An 18733-nucleotide genomic window follows, 5' to 3' on the forward strand; every position below is an offset into this window, starting at 1 on the left:
TGAACATAGGTCGACAAGGCCATACAATCTTTTACATATATTACATCTATCTACAAGCCTCTAAGAATACATAATTTTTATAAAGGTCGGGACAAAGTCCCGCCATACCAAACAATACACGTCTAAATCATACTAACCAAACAAGTAACTCCGAAGCAAATAGAGCGCACCAACATCTTTTGCTGAGCTGATAGCTTACTTGGAGGGATCTTGACTTGTCTATCAAGACCTGCGGGCATAAAATGCAGCATCCCCAGGAAAAAGGGACATCAGTACGAATAATGTACCAAGTATATAAGACACATAAATAAGTACATAACAGACATGGAAGAAATATAGAGTAAATGACTCAACCTGTAAGTCTGGATAACTCTGTAAATCATGAAAAAATATAGTGTCATGCATATGCGTATGAATGTCATGTCGTGCATAGGTACATGTTTCATAAGATCATCAGGTCTCTGAGGGCATCCCATTATATCATTTAGGCCACTATGGGCAAAATCATCAACATATACCAGCTGATCAGGTGGTGGTGTGTATATAATGACATAACCTTTTCCATATCTCATACACACACACACACATATATATATATATATATATATATATATGTATGTATATATATATATATGTATGTATATATATATATATATATATATGTATGTATGTATACGCGTATATAACGTCATCTGGTCATGGGTCAATATGCATGTATTATTGCATGAAATGCATATGAAATACGTTAATAAAATCTCTCCGTACGTCATAAGACCATTATACCTCTGATTAATATCATGAAATAAAATTTACCAACTTACGAGACCCATGAACAGATGATAGAATAATATGACACATGGGGAATCAAGAACATAAGCATCTCTAGTATTTCTATAAATAGAGTCATTTATGGAAGTTGTGCATTTGCTCATTTCGTTCGTGTCGTATAGATCATGCCAAAAAGAAAGAAGGGATAGCCTTAACATATCTGAAGTGATTATCTTGACAATCCCTTTAACACACATTGGTTGCAACAACACGTAACGACAGATCGAAGTAGGGAAAAATCCATATGATATTCTTGAGAAGGATTGCATGTACTCCTTTAGAATTGCAAAATCCCATTATTATTACGCAGTGCAATTTCGTATGAATTTCTTTATAAATCTCAGAATTGCCATTCGGTATTGTAACGTAACATCTTATATATGTTACACCCCATATTTTCGTACGTGAAAGTAGACCATAAGTAAATTGATGAAAGCTCTGAAATGAGATGTTAAATCCCGCATTTTTATACGTTAACGTTTTGTCATAAGTTAATCGACGTAAGTTCGGGAATGAGATTGTTTTGAGATTATAAGCACTTTGCTATTTCAAACAAGTAATGAGTAAATTCGTGAAGGTGAGAGTGTAGGCAAATCGAAGAAAATCAATTTTCGTCGAAGTTTGACATTTTGGGATAAAATACGGACCGAGCTAAAAACCTCGTATTTATGAACTAGTGTCATACAAAGTACCACGTGACCGTAATTATAAGATGTATAAAGTGAATTAAAAGTAAGTGGTATTTTAAGTAATTCGAGATGATTCTTAATTATGTGGGTAATTGGTTAATTGTTGGATTAGTGAGGAATTACCAAGTTAATTAAAAAATTGGTAATTAATTAAGACATTTTGGATTGTCATTTCGATAAGTATCAAAGTGGCAGCAAAGGCTTAGTTATTGTGACTCTTTGGATAAGACTTTCTTTTGAATATAACACCTACACGTAAAAGTCTTTGGATAAGACTTTCTTTTGGATGTAACACCTAAGAACCATTATTTACGTGTAAAAAGTCTTTGGATAAGACTTTGTTTGGATACAACAACTAAGAACCATTCTTTACGCGTAAAAAGTCTTTGGATAAGACATTATTTTGGGCATAACACCAAAATGCATATTAAGTCCTTGTTTACCTTTGTATGGGTTTTTGATTAATGATATAAAACTTGGAGAAATTTTGAAGACACAATAAAAGAAGGCTGAAAGAATTTTTTTGATGATGTAGATTATAAAGTGAATGGTTAGTTGGATAAGAAATAATGTGCTATGATATCGAGAATATCATACGGATTTTTCCCTACTTTGATCCGCCATTACATGTTTCATCGCGATTGGCATGTGTTGGAAGGATTGTCAAGAGAACCGGTTCAGGTATGTTAAGGCTATTCCTTATTTCTTTTGGCATGATCTATACGTCACAAATGAAACGAGCAAATGCACAATTTTCATAAATAATTCTAATTAGAGAAATACTAGGGGTGTCTATATTCTTGATTACCCGTGTGGATTATTATTATATCTTCTGTTCATGGGTCTCAGAAAAATACATATTTGATAAAGTTTATCTGAAAGGCATATGGATTTTTATGGCATTCCGAGAAAATCTTATTAATATATTTTCTTATACATTTCATGAATTTATACATGTATATTGACCCATGATCAGATGGCGTAATATACACATATATATGTATATTATATGTATATAGTATATGGGAAAAGATTACGATACTATATACACACCACCACCTGATCAGCTGGTATACGTTGATGATTTTGCCTACGGTGGCCGAGATGATATGATGGGATGCCTTCATAGGCTTGATGATGTTATGAACACATGTACCTATGCACGACATGACATTCATACGTATATGCATGGCACAAAAAGTATTTCATGATTTACAGAGTTATCCAGACTTACAGGTTGAATTATTTGCTCTATATTTCTTCCATGTCTTTTACGTACTTATTTATGTGCCTTACATACTCGATACATTATTCATATTGACGTCCCTTTTTCCTGGGGACTCTGCGTTTCATGCTCGCAGGTCTCGATAGACAGGTCGAGAGTCCTCCAAGTAGGCGATCAGCTTAGCTGAAGATGTCGGTGCACTCCATTTGCTCCGGAGTTGCTTGTTTGGTCAGTATGATTTAGATGTATATTGTTTGGTATGGCGGGGCTCTGTCCCTAACTTTATGACAATTACATATCCTTAGAGACTTGTAGACAAACGTCATGTACGTAAGAGATTGTATGGCCTTGTCGGTCTATGTTCAGTGTACGAGTGGTTATTTTGGTCTTAGAGCCCATATGTCTTAAGTATAAGTTGGTATTACATGTTGTATTCTACCTATTTCATGTAAGCCTCTCCGGCTCAGTTATCTATGATAGTATGATCCGAAAAGATACGTTATGTTGGTACTCTATTGAGTAAGGTACCGAGTATCCGTCGCAGCCCATCAATTTGGGTCGTGACAATATAAATCTTCGAGAATTCCCTCACTTCATTCCTTGTCTTTCCTTTCCATATATTTCCTTACAATAAATGACTTTGATAAGCTTTAAAGATAAGATAGATATGGCCAAAATCATTACTTCCTACGTGTAAAAATAGCTTAACATTTGTTCTCCATATGCCTACAGTTTAGCTTGTCTAAAGGCAAGACATTTAATGTCACTCCATTTGCTGTCACATGGGGGGAGGGGATGGGGTATTTGTCCCTACCTACAATTATCCACAATGTCTTAATTACATGGTTAATCTTTCATTAAATTAATAATTAATCAATTACCCACGTAATTAAGACTTATCTCAAATTACTTAAAATATTACTTATTTTTTATACATCATACAATTATGGTCATATGGTACCTTGCATGGTACTAGTCCATAACTACGGGGTATTATAGCTTGGACCGTATTTTACCCCAAATTGCCAAACTTCGACGAAGCTCATTTTCCTCTATTTGCTTACCTTCTCTCCTTCACAAATTTTACTTGTCACGTGTTTGAAATAGCATAATGCTTATAATCTCAAAATAACCTCAAAATAATATCATTCCCGGATTTACGTCGATTAACTTACGACGAAACTTTAACATACGAAAATGCGGGATGTAAGATCTCATTCCCGAGTTTTCATCAATTCACTTATGGCATATTTTCACGTACTAAAACATGGAGTGTAACACTATTAAAATAACCAAACCAACCAGGTTCAGATCTTTACATGAAATCGAAATTATGTCTGAAATCTATACAAAATGCACGTCTTGCTGTAGTGATGGGTTTGGTACGTCGTGAATATGAGTTGTCAAACTGAGATTACGGCCACTACGCACTGAGCACGTCCGCAATCCTACTTGCTATATTAACGTTAGATACCAATCTATACTTCTACCTCTAAGGAAGGGACGATAGCTTATTGTGTGATTCGTTGAAATAACCAGCTTGTCCTGCCTTATTTTTGCACCCGTATGTACAGAGTATAACTTATGTACGAAGCATAACTTATGTTTCCCTTATATTTGTGCACATCGGACGGGATCGAACCGGGACTCAAGCTCGAGATCCCAACGGGCAAAGTAAGTTATCATCCCATAAGAAGCCTAGATGCGACTAACAGCGAAGCTCAACATGAAGCTACCAAATCTGAAGTCGTCATTCGAGAACGGGATAAAACAAGTCGTTCTACAACACCCTTCTCTTCTCGCCAAGCTATCAGGTCAACGTAATAGACGATTTTGTTTGGGTTTAACTTGTTATTTTTCTTTTTTGGATTGGGATAGGAACACGAACATTCTCCTAGGTGCGCGAACAAGGAACAAATGCCACCAAAACAACACATCAGGAAAACATTCCATACCATATCATCCAACAGGCAATGGACGAGCAAAACCCCCCACGCTGTATTATATTACAAATGACAAACGGCTCAGAACAAGCCGGCATTATTAAGAAACAATCTCCATAACCTGGGACTGGGCGGTGAGACCATGGAACGTACAGTCTCTCCAACACAGGCAGAACGTGAACACGAAAAGCTTGTACGTATGCTCGTCATGGAAATCCTACAATTCAGCCGACTAAATATTACGAATCACAGCTGAACTACGTTCGAATTAATCAAGTCCCAAGGCACCCCAAAAGCCTAATCAGTAAATTCATCATCCGTCCCGTCAACGGTCTCTCCAGGCCGAGCAATGAAGGAACTAGATAGACTGGGACTCACCTCGACACATACATAAACTATACAACAATGCATGATACTCTCCGATAAAAGCAAGATTAGATAAACCGGAACTCACCTTGACACATGCATAGACAATGCAACAACGAGTAACATTCTCTAATAAAAGCAAGACAGCATGCAACATTCTTACCACTCTACCGGCCCCCGGCCATTGTCAAGTAAAAGTTAAGTTCGACCTCATTTGAAATAACAAGTCAAAGTTTGACCTCATTCGAACCCATAACAGGTTACAGTTTGACCTCGCTCGAATTTACACCCTTACGCCTCCCGACCATCGCTAAGCGAAAATTAAATTCGACCTTGTTCAAATTAACAAGTCAAAGTTCGACCTCGTTCGAACCCATAATGGGTTATAGTTCGACCTCGCTCGAATTACACCTTTACGGCCTTCGGCCATCGCTAAGCGAAAGTTAAATTCGACCTCGTTCGAATTAATAAGTCAAAGTTCTACCTCGTTCGAACCCATAACGGGTTACAGTTCGACCTAGCTCGAATTTACACCCTTATGGCCCTCGGCCATTACCAAGCGAAAGTTAAATTCGACCTTGTTCGAATTAACATGTCAAAGTTCAACCTCGTTCGAACCCATGACGGGTTACAGTTTGACTTCGCTTGAATTTACACCCTTACGACCCTCGACCATCGCCAAACAAAAGTTAAATTCGACCTCGTTCGAATTAACAAGTCAATGTTCAACCTCGTTCGAACCCAAAATGGGTTACAGTTCGACCTCGATCGAATTTACACCCTTACGGCCCCCGGCCATCGACAAGCGGAAGTAAAACTTTGACCTCGCTCGAATTACAAGTCCAAACTGACTTCGCCCTAGTTGGAAAGTCAGAATTCGACCTCGCTCGAATTTACACCCTTACGGTCCCAAGCCATCGCCAAGCAAAAGTTAAATACTACCTCGTTCGAATTAACAAGTCAAAGTTTGATCTCGTTCGAACTCATAATGGGTTACAGTTCGACCACGCTTGCATTTACACCCTTACGTCCCCCGGCCATCGCCAAGCGAAAGTTAAATTCAACCTCGTTCGAATTAACAAGTCAAAGTTTGACCTCATTCGAACCCATAATGGGTTACACTTTGACGCCGCTCGAATTTACAACCTTACGGCTCCCGACCATCGATAAGCGGAAGTAAAACTTCGACCTCGCTCGAATTTACAAGACCAAACTGACTTCGACCAAGTTGGCAAATCAGATTTCGACCTTGCTCGAATTGACAAGTCCAAACTGACTTCGCCAAAGTTGGCAAGTCAGAATTCTACCTCGCTCGGATTTACAAGTCAAAACTGACTTTGCTTAAGTTAGTAAGGCAAAATTCGACCTCGATCGAATTAACAAGTCCAAACTGACTCCGCTCAAGATGAAATTCGACCCCGCTCGGGTTAACAAAGTCAAGTTCAAATTAGCAGGTCGAATTCGCTGCTCGAATCAACTACTAAAAATCAGGGACTCATCGCGGGGAAATTTCAACAAAAAAAGAGAAGAGAAAGAAAGTCAAAAGATATGCAACCGACGACAAACCAACTATCTTATTCAGAAGATGTACATACGCAACAACATTGTACAAAAGGCCAAAAGCGGGCCCCCGTAAAAAGTAAAAACAAGCAACAATAAAAAAACAAAAAAAACAAAGTACAAAAGCTACAAAAACTTCACTCAGCCTCATCTCCACCACCATCCTCTCCAGCATCGTCATTATCAGAAGGAAGATCGTCTTCAATCTCAGCACCCCTACCGGCCTCCGGTGTCGCAGGGTCATAACCATAGGCAAGACGCGAGTGCCTTCACCCGAGCATCTTCAAAAGCGGCCTCAAGAACGCTCCCCACCTCCCACAAACCCTATATATATATATATATATATATATATATATATATATATATATATATATATATATATATATATATATATATATATATATATATATATATATATCTTGTTGGGCCTCAGAATGGACCCATAGCTCGTACAAACGACGGGGGACAGCAGCAGAGGCAGATTCTTGAGGGAAGCCCTGATCCAACAGCTGCGCTTTCTCGGCCTCGAGAGCCACAACTTGGTCTCCTAGTTTCGAGGAATCCCACTCAAGCTCATTGATCCACTCCACGAGCCTTGCCTCTTTCAGTGTGGTCTTCGCCCTCTCGGCTTCCCGCTCCGACCTGAGGACGCGGATAGTGTCTTCCAGCGCCGCTACCCTCGCCAAAACTACCACTCGAGCTCCCTCGGGCCTCTCCAACTCGGCCACTTTCCTTTCCAGCTCAGTCACCTTTTCCGTCCACTCTGCACTCAGATCGGCAACTCTAGTGGCATTCTGCTCAAGCTCAGCTCGCAAAGATAACACATTCGCCTGAAGGTCCTCACATTTTTCCGCAACTCTTTTGCCCACCTCAAGCTCATCGTCTTTGGCCCTAAGCATCCCCTCGAGCTCGCTACATCTAGGGATAGACCGCATCAGATCCTCGTCCCTCTTTTCCAACTCCTCCTTGAGGGATTGAGCATTACCGCCTGCCCTAAGCTGCGCATGCATCTCACGGCACCTGTCGCGATACCGGCGATACTTTGGGGCCAATTTTAGAAAGACATCGGCTTGTGTCTCAGCCCGATGAGCACTCTTGATCTCCAACATGTAAGTCTAAAAAAAGGAAAATGTCATGCTCCAAGTTCGGGGAGCGCGACCGGCGCTCAACCGAGTGAACCCGGCCGAGCAAGCCTATTGAAACTTCCTACCCAACTCACTTATGATCAAAATAAGACATGATTTCTTTAATTAGACATTAGGAGATCATACAAGAACATTACTAAGACATTTCATTAATTATATCATTATTAAGTTTCGAAATACATACCTTACTATTTAGTGGAACAAGAATCCATAGCACAACATAATCCATTAACCTTCCCAATACCCATATACAACGCACAAAAATGTCTACGGAGCCTCTAAGTAGATACAAAAGGAGTTCTACAAAAGTGCCCGCAACAAGGCCCTAGCTATACCTCAAAATATGATAAGAAGGTGAACATAAGATACAAAATATACAGGACCCCGAAATAATGTGGGGCTCACCAAGTCAGCTGGAAAAAGGATGCGCCACTAGCTGCGATCAACACTATCTGCTACGGAGCCACCTACATCCATTTAAAGATGTAGTGCCCCCGGAAAAAGGGACGTTAGTACTGTCGAATAGTACTAGTATGTAGAGCTAAACATCAATCTTAATAGAATGAACAATGAAATAAAAGGTAAACAGTCATGATATACAACAAGAGCTTCAAACACATGCGAAAAACATCAAGTAAGGATCACACAATATCTGGTTAAGTTTCCATAGTATTTAGGTTTGATAATCTTAGTGACATTCGCCACAATCCACAATACCATAGTATTCCTACACGGAGTCCGATCTCGACCCGACCGGCTAGGTCATCTCATTTGAGACATCAACCATTTCCACAATTTCAATCAATCGATCCAGCACAATTACTACCAAGTGTGTGGCATGGTGTCCGATCACGGACGATCGGCTAGGCCATCTCACTTAAGACATCAACCATTCAATTGTTCATCTCAATTCACATTTCCTTCCCATCTTTCATTACATAGCACGAGTATCCTCATTTATTAAATCATTCTTGGCACTTGGTCGTATCTTACAATTCAAGTTTCCCTTTTTATACATTCAATAACATTATCATCTATATAAATAAGGCCTATCATGTAAGTCATGCATACACATAAGGAAGGCATGGAAAATCTTAATCGTACGGAGGTTTTTCATACAAATAGTATAGCAGGCTTTATTTGATTCTTGACATGAATTCTTGACCTTTCTCAACACATATATTCCACATTTAAACACATTCTCAAATAGCATGATGACATGATAAACATTTAGAGCAATCATTGAACATAAATCTTTCAACACAACATGTTAGGGCAACAATTCTAGTATGATCAATTTAGGGACTTACACCAATTACATGTACACCAAAGGTTCGATCCTAAGAAGAAGGGGGGTTATCCATACATACCTCAATTGAGTTTTTCCTTAATTACTACAATGTTCCGGAATGCTCGCAACTTCAATCTATTTTAGCAATGTAGCACAATTGAACCCATAATTAGGAAAATGATCATAATCTTAGCTCACTTGAGCATTTTATCAAACATTATGTGTTCGTTAAGGTTTTATGGTTCTTTTATGGAAGATTACACCAACCCATTCCCCATATTTCTCTATCTTTGATTTACAATTCCCCCACATCTTCTAAGAACACATGCATGCAATTGTGATCACCCTTATCCCCATGAATTATCTCACTAATGGCCCATTTTAGCTATGTTTGGAATTAAGAGCTGGGATGGTGAAGTCTTACCTCTTAGGATGAAGATTTAGGTGCCTCACTTGAATATCTTCAAAGTTTTAAGTGATAATTGAAGTATTATTTTATGAAGATTTGGCCCTCCCTCTAGAACTCTCTCTCCCTCTCTCTCTCTAGAAATATCAGAAAATATGTTCAAAATGGTCTAAAATGGGTGTTTTAACGGAATGGGGTCGGGTTTTAAAAGTTAGAAAATAGGAGCTCCGACATAAATATGCAATCACATATGTGACCACATAATGGCTATGCGGCCCGCAAAATGACCGCGAAAGTGGCCCTCAAGGACCTCAATTTTTTGCTTGGGTTTGCGGCCAATATGCAGTCCACAAACCTGTTCTGCGGTCGCATAATGCGCCGCAGAATCTCCCTTCACAAAAGTCCAAGGACAGATGTGCGAAAAGAATGCAATCCACATAATGGATATGCGATCGCATAATGGACCGTGAAAATGACATCAAAATTGGCCCAAAAGACTGCCTCACTTTGCGGCCCGCAGAGTGATTATGCGGCCGCATAATGGGCCGCAGAAATGCATACTTCTGCGAACTTTTTAACTTTTTAATGCACAGTTCAATGCGCAGTTCAACAATCTCTAACACATAATCTTAACTTGGCATCACAATATTCTAATTTTTAGGAAAAATATTACGGGGCCTTACATGAGAGGAAGAATCAGCGAAAGCAAATGACATAAAACAATGATAATAGCAAAAGAAAACTCACCCTCAAGGCCATACTAGCCACGCCGCGTGACATATCGGAATCACTAATCTCCCAAGAGACCTGCTTTCAGCGCCAGAGCATAGAAGGTCAAATAGGGGTACCAACTCCACCGTGTCCTCCAACAGGTTAAACTCCGATGGAATTTCGAACATACGAGAAAGACCTTCTTCCCTCATATCGACCCTGGTAAAGCCTTCCTCTAACATCCTCATGTCCTCAGGATCGATGTCAAAATCAGATTCGTAATCATCTACGACCACGCCCTTCAACCTTTCATTAGCCGAAAAGGGGCACGCGGCCCTGCCGAGATGACGATGGAATGCTCGGAACAATCGCGGCGGCCCCCGAACTCTGTCCCCCTACCACAGTGTCCTCTTCCACGATCTAAACAGGCGTCGCCTCCACACCGAGGCCAGTATCACTGCCAGCTTCAGATACCGTCAAAGTAGGATCGCCCCTCGAGGACGTCTCAACTAAAGACACCCCCTCTGACAACCTTCGCCTCTTTGATGGCGCCTCTTCGCAACAGTCACGAGAAGGTTCGTCTGTTGAACGAATTATGGGAACCTGAGTGTCTGACCAAGGAGCAACCTCCAAACAAACAGGTTCAATAGAGGACGCAGTCCACCGAACAACCAAACTTTGGACGCTCTCATCCACAGTTGCCCTTGGAACGGGCCAGGCAGAAGAAGCTGGTTGACGGAAAGCAAGGACAGGAGCCCTGGCCCTTCTCGTCCCTCTCCGACCTGCCAATGAGAGATTCAACCAAACAAAGATATTAGATAAAGAAAAAGATAGAGCAAAGAATAAAGCAAATAAAGTCGAAGTAAGTCGACTTACCAGCAGAGGGTTTGCGCCTGAACCTCTCGTGGAAAGGCGCCCACTTGCGGATTCCCATCGTGTGGGGCAGAATCGAGCTCACCCATTCGCGAATATTGGCAACTTGCGGAGTAGGTACTCTCTCGGCTGCAAAAACAAAAACAAACACTCGACGAGTTCATTGAAGGGAGATGACCAACAACCATTTTAAGAAAAAATATATAATATAATAAAAGGAAAGGGAGACCTACGGGCAAAATTCCACGCCTCAGGAAACCCCGCAGGGTTCGATACCACGTGCTCTGTTCAGACATAGAAGAAGTTCTCCCAAAAGAAGCGATTGGCCTTGTCATCCATCTTCACCACCAAACCCTTGGTTCCTCGGTGACGCATGTGAATCTCGTGCCCCTATGAAAAAGGGGGCAAAGAGGTGAAGCATGTGTTGTAGAGAAATTCCCCGATCATCCAGTTCTGCGTACCTGACAAGCATAAGGAAGAGCTTATATACGTACGAAGAGAGTTGAGCCGGACACACCTCGTAGAAGCGGCATAAGTCCACCGCCAAGGAGGGAAGGGGAAACATGTATCCGATGACAAATAGATATGCGTAAAATGTGCAGTAGCCCGGGCGGTGTATATGCATTATATCACGACCCGTCGGAACTAGTTCAATGTGGTCAGGGATTCCCTATTTGGCTTTGAATGCCGTGAGCACCGCAACATCCATCTAGAGAGAACAGGTTCCAGCTCATCCCTAGAAGATCTATTGAAGTCAGTCCTCGCCTTCCCTAGGCGGGGAATCACCTCATCTACCCTCGGAAAACTCTCGTCCTCCACCAGATCTACTCCCTCTTGGAGTAGGGGTATATCATTTTTTGGCACTGGAGCACCAACGGCTCTATCAGGGTTAGAGGATGCACTAGCCATCTCTTCTTTGATTGCGAGAATCAGGAATAATAAGGGAAAAAAGGTAAAGGCCACAAGAATTATTAACAAAGAGGGAAATGTGAGAAACTGAAGGAGAAGAAGAAAAGCTGCGAAAATCTCTCTTGAGTGATTGGGAATCACAACATTAAAATGTAAGATTTTTTCCCATTTATAGGGGTATAAGTACCCTGAGCGGGAAAACCAAACGCCGCCATTTTGAAAACGAAAAGGGCACGAAAAACGATGCGATACATAGAAAACGTATGCCATAATGACACATGATGAGTTTTAATGACATTCTGAACTGAAGTGGTGGTCTGATGCAACTCCCGAAACGTCACATCGCTACCTCGCCATGAGGTATTCACCCATCGCCCAGAGTGCTCAGACTTCTCATAAGTTTTCTTATCGACGAAGTCTGCCCATCGAAAAACACAGAAGAACGGGAGAATGTTTCTCAGGAAAAACAAGAGAAGATTTAGAACTTGGCTGCTGATTTTTGTAATCATCATTATGGAATCAATAAAGATAGATTCCTTAGTTGTTAATGACATTCCTTCTCTTTCTTCTTTATTCTTACATTACGGAACAGTAACGTCAAGAATATAAGCCCGTCATTTATATTTGATACCGTTTATAATATTAAAGAGTTTATGAGCTTAATTATATCATATTTTCTTGCTCAATATTCTTTGATCTAGAGTTAATTATCTTTGGCTAGGATTTATCCTCTATTTTCTTGTTAATTCGTTTTAAAGAAAGGTTTAATACTTTTTTGGTAAAACAAAGATCCCCTATTAAATTCGGAAATTGAGTTAAAGTATTAATGCTGTTACTATTACAATCCAAAACAAGCCTAGAAAAAATAGTTCCTAAGAATTATGCCCAAAAAACTTTATTCGCAAATAACAGAGGAACTAGCAATGCGGTCTAACTTCCCAGTTAATTAGTTGCTAACTGGTGTTGGGGCCTTCTAATCCAACATGCAGTTTTTTTATGTTGCAGTACTTTTTTCTCAATTTGCAATTAAAATATTTTTATTACCAATGCTGTTTTTGAACACACCACACTAAAGCATGGGTCAAGCAGTGGACTAGAGGCCGAGAGCATCAGCGGAATGTGCGTCCCAATACACAGAAATACTCAATAGAAATTCCAATGTCAGTACTCCCATTGCTTTATCATAAAGAGTCTGGTCGAGAACTTATACTAAATTTTTTTTTTTTTGGGTAAATAAATTACATTACAAATTCTCCTTTCACACAAGAGGGTTGCTCTGATAGTAAGCAACCTTCACTTTCAAACAAGAGGTTGTAAGTTCGAGTCACCTTAAGAGCAAGGTGGAGAGTTCTTGGAGGGAAACGTTGATGTTATTCTTGTCCAGATCTTATTGTTTTCACCGATGTTAGTTGCTTGTTTGTGAATATTAAGCATATTTCTATCTCATGACAAAGACATAAGTTAATGAAAAATTTAAGAGCCACAATTTTTTTTCTTTCTGTTTGAATTCAATCTTTGCTTGATTTTTCTTTTCAAATTTCAATCAAAACATGTCCACACCATCAAGATTTATAATATAATGATATCGATGAAAATGTCCCACAAAATAGGTTATATTTCCTTTTGTATTCAAACATCAACACTCGCCTTTTAAGGTAAAATTTTATTCCCATTCAATGTTTATATTAAAATACTAATTTAATTACTTAAATAAATTGAAATTCCAAATATTTTATACTAGAATTGTCAGATAGTTTAAAAATAAGTAGAAATTAGGACTAAACAAAATACGGAGTATGTTAATCCTTTTTCATGTGGATACATGAGCTGCGTTAGATAAACTAAACGGTAAAATTGCGAGTAATGATTAAATTTCCTTGACGAAATCAAAGTCAGATAAAACGACGCCGTTATAAATCATTTTCTGTTTTTCCTTCATTCGGATTCGGATCGTACCAGACTTGGGATTCCACATAATTTGCAAAGAGGAAGTCAGGTGTAAATCAGAAGGAAAGCTCAAAAAAACTAAAAAAAAGAAATAAGAAAGCAAAAAGGAGGAGCGTGAAAATTGAGCAAAAGGCTCACTAAAGAACACTCTCATTATAGTGTTGTTCACGAGAAAAAGCTTACCCCAGCTCTCTTTTTCTACATATATATATATATATATATATACTGTATACATGAATAAATGTGTCTGCATGTATTGAGAAGAAGGAGTGCAGAAATAAGATGAATAAAGCTAGAAAGAAAAAGGGGATCTTTTTTTGAATCTGGGTATCTCCCCAAATGCCTTTTCTTTATCTTCCTTTTTGAGCATTAAACTATGGCGGACAATTTCTGTTTCTTCACCAAGGTAATGTGTTTTTATTTGTTTAACATTCTTGCTTCTTCTATATATCATTTTGTTTTTATATTTTATCTGGAATGATATACAGAACAGTGGGTAATGTTATTTTTAAAATCTTTTTTTCCCTGAAAGTTTCTTCCTTTGCCTTTTATACACAAGTTCAACTGTATGTAATGTTATGACAACTCGAGCTGTGTTGATCTGGGTTTTTCTCAATCGCTAGTGTTTCCTCAAATTTGAGCTTTTCACTTCTTATGTCATATTATTAGTTTCTATTTCTTGTATCTTTCCTCTTTTGTTGAGTGTGACAGTAAATTTTGATTAGCTTGTATCTTGCATTCCAATTTGATGAAAACCTACCTAGATTCCCTTGTCTTTTGTTTTGCTCTAATAAATTTGGAGGCGAACTTATTTTGTTGAAACCCTTTAGGAAAATTGGATGTACCAACACGAAATATAAAATCACAAGCATTTTAACTTCTGATTCAATTCCAGGATACTTTCATCATAAAGCCACCAAAGAAATCTCCATTGCTGCTGAGAATGGTGGTCTTATTTTTTGCAATGATATGTGGAATTTATATATGTTCAATTTGTCTGAAACAAATTGGTTCGCGTTCCAGTGGACCGGTCACCAGTGTTCATGTGGTTGAAAGGCCATGTGAGGCGGCAAATATTGAACCGTCAGAAAAACATTATCTGCACTTCCCCAAGCCAAAAACTTTTAGTCGGTGAGACATTGACAATCTGTTTGTATGTTTTAGTATCTCATTGTGGATAAAATTACTGACTAAATCCTGCTTTATCAGGGCTGAGTGTGCTTGCAATCCTGTAAGGTTTTTCGCAATTTTGTCCACTCAGAGGTCTGGTAGTGGATGGTTTGAAACATTATTGAACAGCCATATGAATATAAGCTCTAATGGGGAGATTTTTTCTGTTAAAGCCCGGAAAAGTAATGCATCAACGATTTTGGAAACATTGGACAAACTCTATAACCTAGACTTTTTGACCAGCGCTTCCAAGAATGAATGCACAGCTGCAGTTGGTCTGAAGTGGATGCTTAATCAGGTGGGTGACGTTTTTAATATTCTATTTGTCATGTCTGTTCCTAAATATGTGATCACGAGAACATAACTACGTAGAGAACATAGCTGTGATTCATAGAAAACCTTCTGTAAACTCGATTCATTTTATCAACATTGTGTGCTAGTCGTCAGTGATTTATATAGTTGATATATGAGGTTGCTTCTTGAGTTCTCAAACGTGAAGTTGGCATGTTTGTCTATCATCTGAATTTGCTCTTTTCATTAAGCTGTCATTTCGGTTGTATAAACACATAATTTTGATTAAGGAATTAAAAGAGGGGAAGATTGTTGGTGGAATTTCACAATGGAGTATTCAGTACCTAGCTGTGTTAGCTCGTCTTGAAACGTTTCTTTTCTTCTTCGTATGTTGGTTCATATGTGAAACATGCTAGCTTTGTTTTCAGAATTTTGGGTCGATGTCTTTTACTTATACTCATTCTCTCATTCACTAAACTGTATGTATGTGTTTGAATATGTAGTTATCATGTCTCAATTCTGAACTTGCATAATTAGTTAAGTTATGATGGTTTCTTATCACTTGTCTGCTGCTTTAATATGGTATATAGTATATGGAACAGTAGTACCGGAATAATGAGTAAGATAGGGACTCGGAATCCTTTGCTCGAACGAAACCAGATCATGCGGAATCATATGGAATATTTGATGTTGATATTTTGTACCATGCTAAATTACCAATCCTGAAGTACTACGAGCATTGTGATTTCAGGAAAAAAAGTATATGATGTGTATTTTAGTAGAAAAATACGAAGTTCCCAGATACAATCCTATGGATATGTAAGATACAGATTTCCAATCCTAGCAAGAAAGGGAGGGAAACAGATACTCAATTTAAGTGATAAACATAATTTCATACTCGATCTCATGGATACATATAGGAGTAGTATTTTGCGGAAAGCCATATCCGATGTCATCATTGATCCACCCATGTACAATGGAAACTAGGTAGAAAAAAATTGTGAAAATTGGTCTCCATGATACATCACCTTATGAATAACTAAATCATGTAAAAATTGGTCTACACGATACATTACCTTGTGAAGAACTAGATCATGTAAACTCTGAAATTACCTTATGCTTTGGTGGCTTGGTTCCTCATGTCATGGTTATGGATCATGATGGACTGCATGGGCATTTCTATGTTATTACAGGGTCTATTGCAGCATCATGAGGAAATTGTTGAGTACTTCAAAAGGAGAGGAGTTTCTGCAATTTTTCTCTTCAGAAGAAATCTTTTGCGCAGAATGGTTTCGATACTAGCAAATTCCTATGATCAGAATGCTAAGCTGTTAAACGGAACCCATAAGTCTCATGTGCATTCTCCTGTGGAGGTCAGTCTGATAAATCCCTATGATGTAGAGACACGTGCTTATGTCTTCATGCTGTCCTAAGCAATCATGTTTTGCAGGCTGAGATACTCGCAAGTTACAAGCCTACGATAAACACAACCACGTTGATCGCTAACCTAAACCAAGTACAGGATATGGCTGCTAACGCTTTGGAATACTTTAAGAGCACTCGGCATATAATCTTGTTCTATGAGGACATAATAAAAAATCGGACTGTAAGATATTGCATATTCTACTATATCCCTGATGTTTTGGTTCTCTTGTGAGGAAGTTCGTTTTATACGCCTACTTCCTATCGTTTTGTCACAGATACTGAATGATGTGCAAGATTTCCTGAAGGTTCCAAGAATGGACCTCCATAGTCGTCAAGTGAAGATACACAAGGGGCCATTGTCTTCCCAAGTTGAAAATTGGAGCGATGTTGAAAAGACGCTCAAGGGAACATCTTATGAAAGCTTCCTACACGCAGATTACAAAATATAAATGTGCAGTCCTTGTGTATATGTAGCTTGCGTTGTTTAACTTTATTCTTTCATTATTTATGTGTAAAACAGAAGCTAAAAGGGGAACTTCTGGTTAAGATTTTGGTTGCAGCAGGCTGTCTTCGAGTTCCCCTTGTTTCAGGTAATCAATTTTGGGTATGTATTTGACTCTTCATGTTAAATAGGTTTTCTAAGCCAACAACAACAACAACCCAGTGGAATCCCACAAGTGGGGTCTGGAGAAGGTAATGTGTACACAAACCTTACCCCTACCCTGGGGAGATAGATAGGTTGTTTCCGAAAGACCCTCGGCTCAAGAGGAAGGAGGTTTTCTAAGCTGAATGAATGAAATTAGCAATTTTGATCTCGAACCTTTTCTTCTCCCATCATTTTGGAATTATGATATTAATTCAATGTGGCATTGCATTTTCCACTGTAGGTAAATCACACATGCCATTACTCCTAGTGCTCATAACCGAATTAGAGAACCGTGAGGCTTAATTGGCCACCATGTAAAGAATGAGTAAAGTTGGTGAAAATGTACCTGGAAAAAAGCAATAGATCAAAACAACCAAATGTTTAGCATTCATTGCCTTCATTTGATGCTAGTACCTAGAGTTTTGATCTTACCAGCTTAATCATCAAATTTGTTTGTATCCACCAACCTAGTATGGCGTAAAATAGAAGAAGAGAAGTCTAAACGATTTAAGTTTTTTTTTTTTTTAAATCTGTTTGTAAACAAGAAAGCTGATAGTTTGTTAATTAAATAATGTGCGGTTACAGTTTGGGAGATTTGCATCTATACCCGCTTTTTATGACGCCGTTTTAACTTGTGCCCGCTTTGCAAAAAAAAATTGCAAGCATACCCGCTTTTTCGCATAACTTTAGCATACGGGGCTGAAGTAGCAAAGACAATCACGCAAAACTTCAGCATTCTAGTAGACGGGCCTGAAGTAGCAAGTGTGCTGAACCAAGTATGCTGAAGTTTTTGTTTGTAATTGTTGAACTTAAGCATAGTAGCTGAAGTTTTGTTCTCTATTTGCATTGCTGAAGTTTTTGTTTTTGTAACTGGCGAACTTCAGCTCTAGAGCTGAAGTTTTTGTTTTGTAACTGGCGAACTTCAGCTCTAGAGCTGAAGGTTTTGTTTCTGTAACTGACGAACTTTAACTCTAGAGCTGAAGTTTTTGTTTTGTAATTGTCGAACTTCATCTCTAGAGCTGAAGTTATTTAGTTCATTTGTAAAAACTTCAACACTATATAAGCAATGGACATTTTATTTCTTATTGCATATAACTATACAAGTAACTTGGCGTTTCCTTGTCATGGGAATGATGCTAAATTTGTGGTGAATTGCTTTCACTTCAGCCTGAAGTTAAGGGTGAAAAGGGACATGGTGCCAAACAATGACCACTTGAAGATCCAATCGTATTTCTTGACTGGAATACAATAGTGTAAGAAAATTTTCGTCTTATCATTGAACCAGATATGTCTACACAAAATTTTAAT

General features: G+C 38.8%; 2 protein-coding genes across 2 annotated transcripts; one reads left to right on the forward strand and one right to left on the reverse strand.

The window, feature by feature from the left end:
- Nucleotides 1-6748: 6748 nt before the first annotated feature.
- On the reverse strand, nucleotides 6749-7720 carry LOC138877359 (uncharacterized). Its single transcript, XM_070156964.1, has 2 exons — nucleotides 7065-7720; nucleotides 6749-6878 (listed from the first exon to the last, which is right to left on the reverse strand). The coding sequence occupies exons 1-2, from the start codon at nucleotides 7718-7720 to the stop codon at nucleotides 6749-6751; spliced, it is 786 nt and encodes a 261-aa protein (XP_070013065.1).
- Nucleotides 7721-13929: 6209 nt separating this feature from the next.
- Nucleotides 13930-17598, forward strand: LOC104241375 (uncharacterized). Its single transcript, XM_009796312.2, has 6 exons — nucleotides 13930-14299; nucleotides 14789-15024; nucleotides 15103-15361; nucleotides 16548-16727; nucleotides 16805-16960; nucleotides 17055-17598. The coding sequence occupies exons 1-6, from the start codon at nucleotides 14270-14272 to the stop codon at nucleotides 17226-17228; spliced, it is 1035 nt and encodes a 344-aa protein (XP_009794614.1). The 5' UTR covers nucleotides 13930-14269; the 3' UTR covers nucleotides 17229-17598.
- Nucleotides 17599-18733: the final 1135 nt, after the last annotated feature.

This window comes from Nicotiana sylvestris, chromosome 1, assembly GCF_000393655.2.
Source record: "Nicotiana sylvestris chromosome 1, ASM39365v2, whole genome shotgun sequence".
Lineage (NCBI taxonomy): Eukaryota > Viridiplantae > Streptophyta > Magnoliopsida > Solanales > Solanaceae > Nicotiana > Nicotiana sylvestris.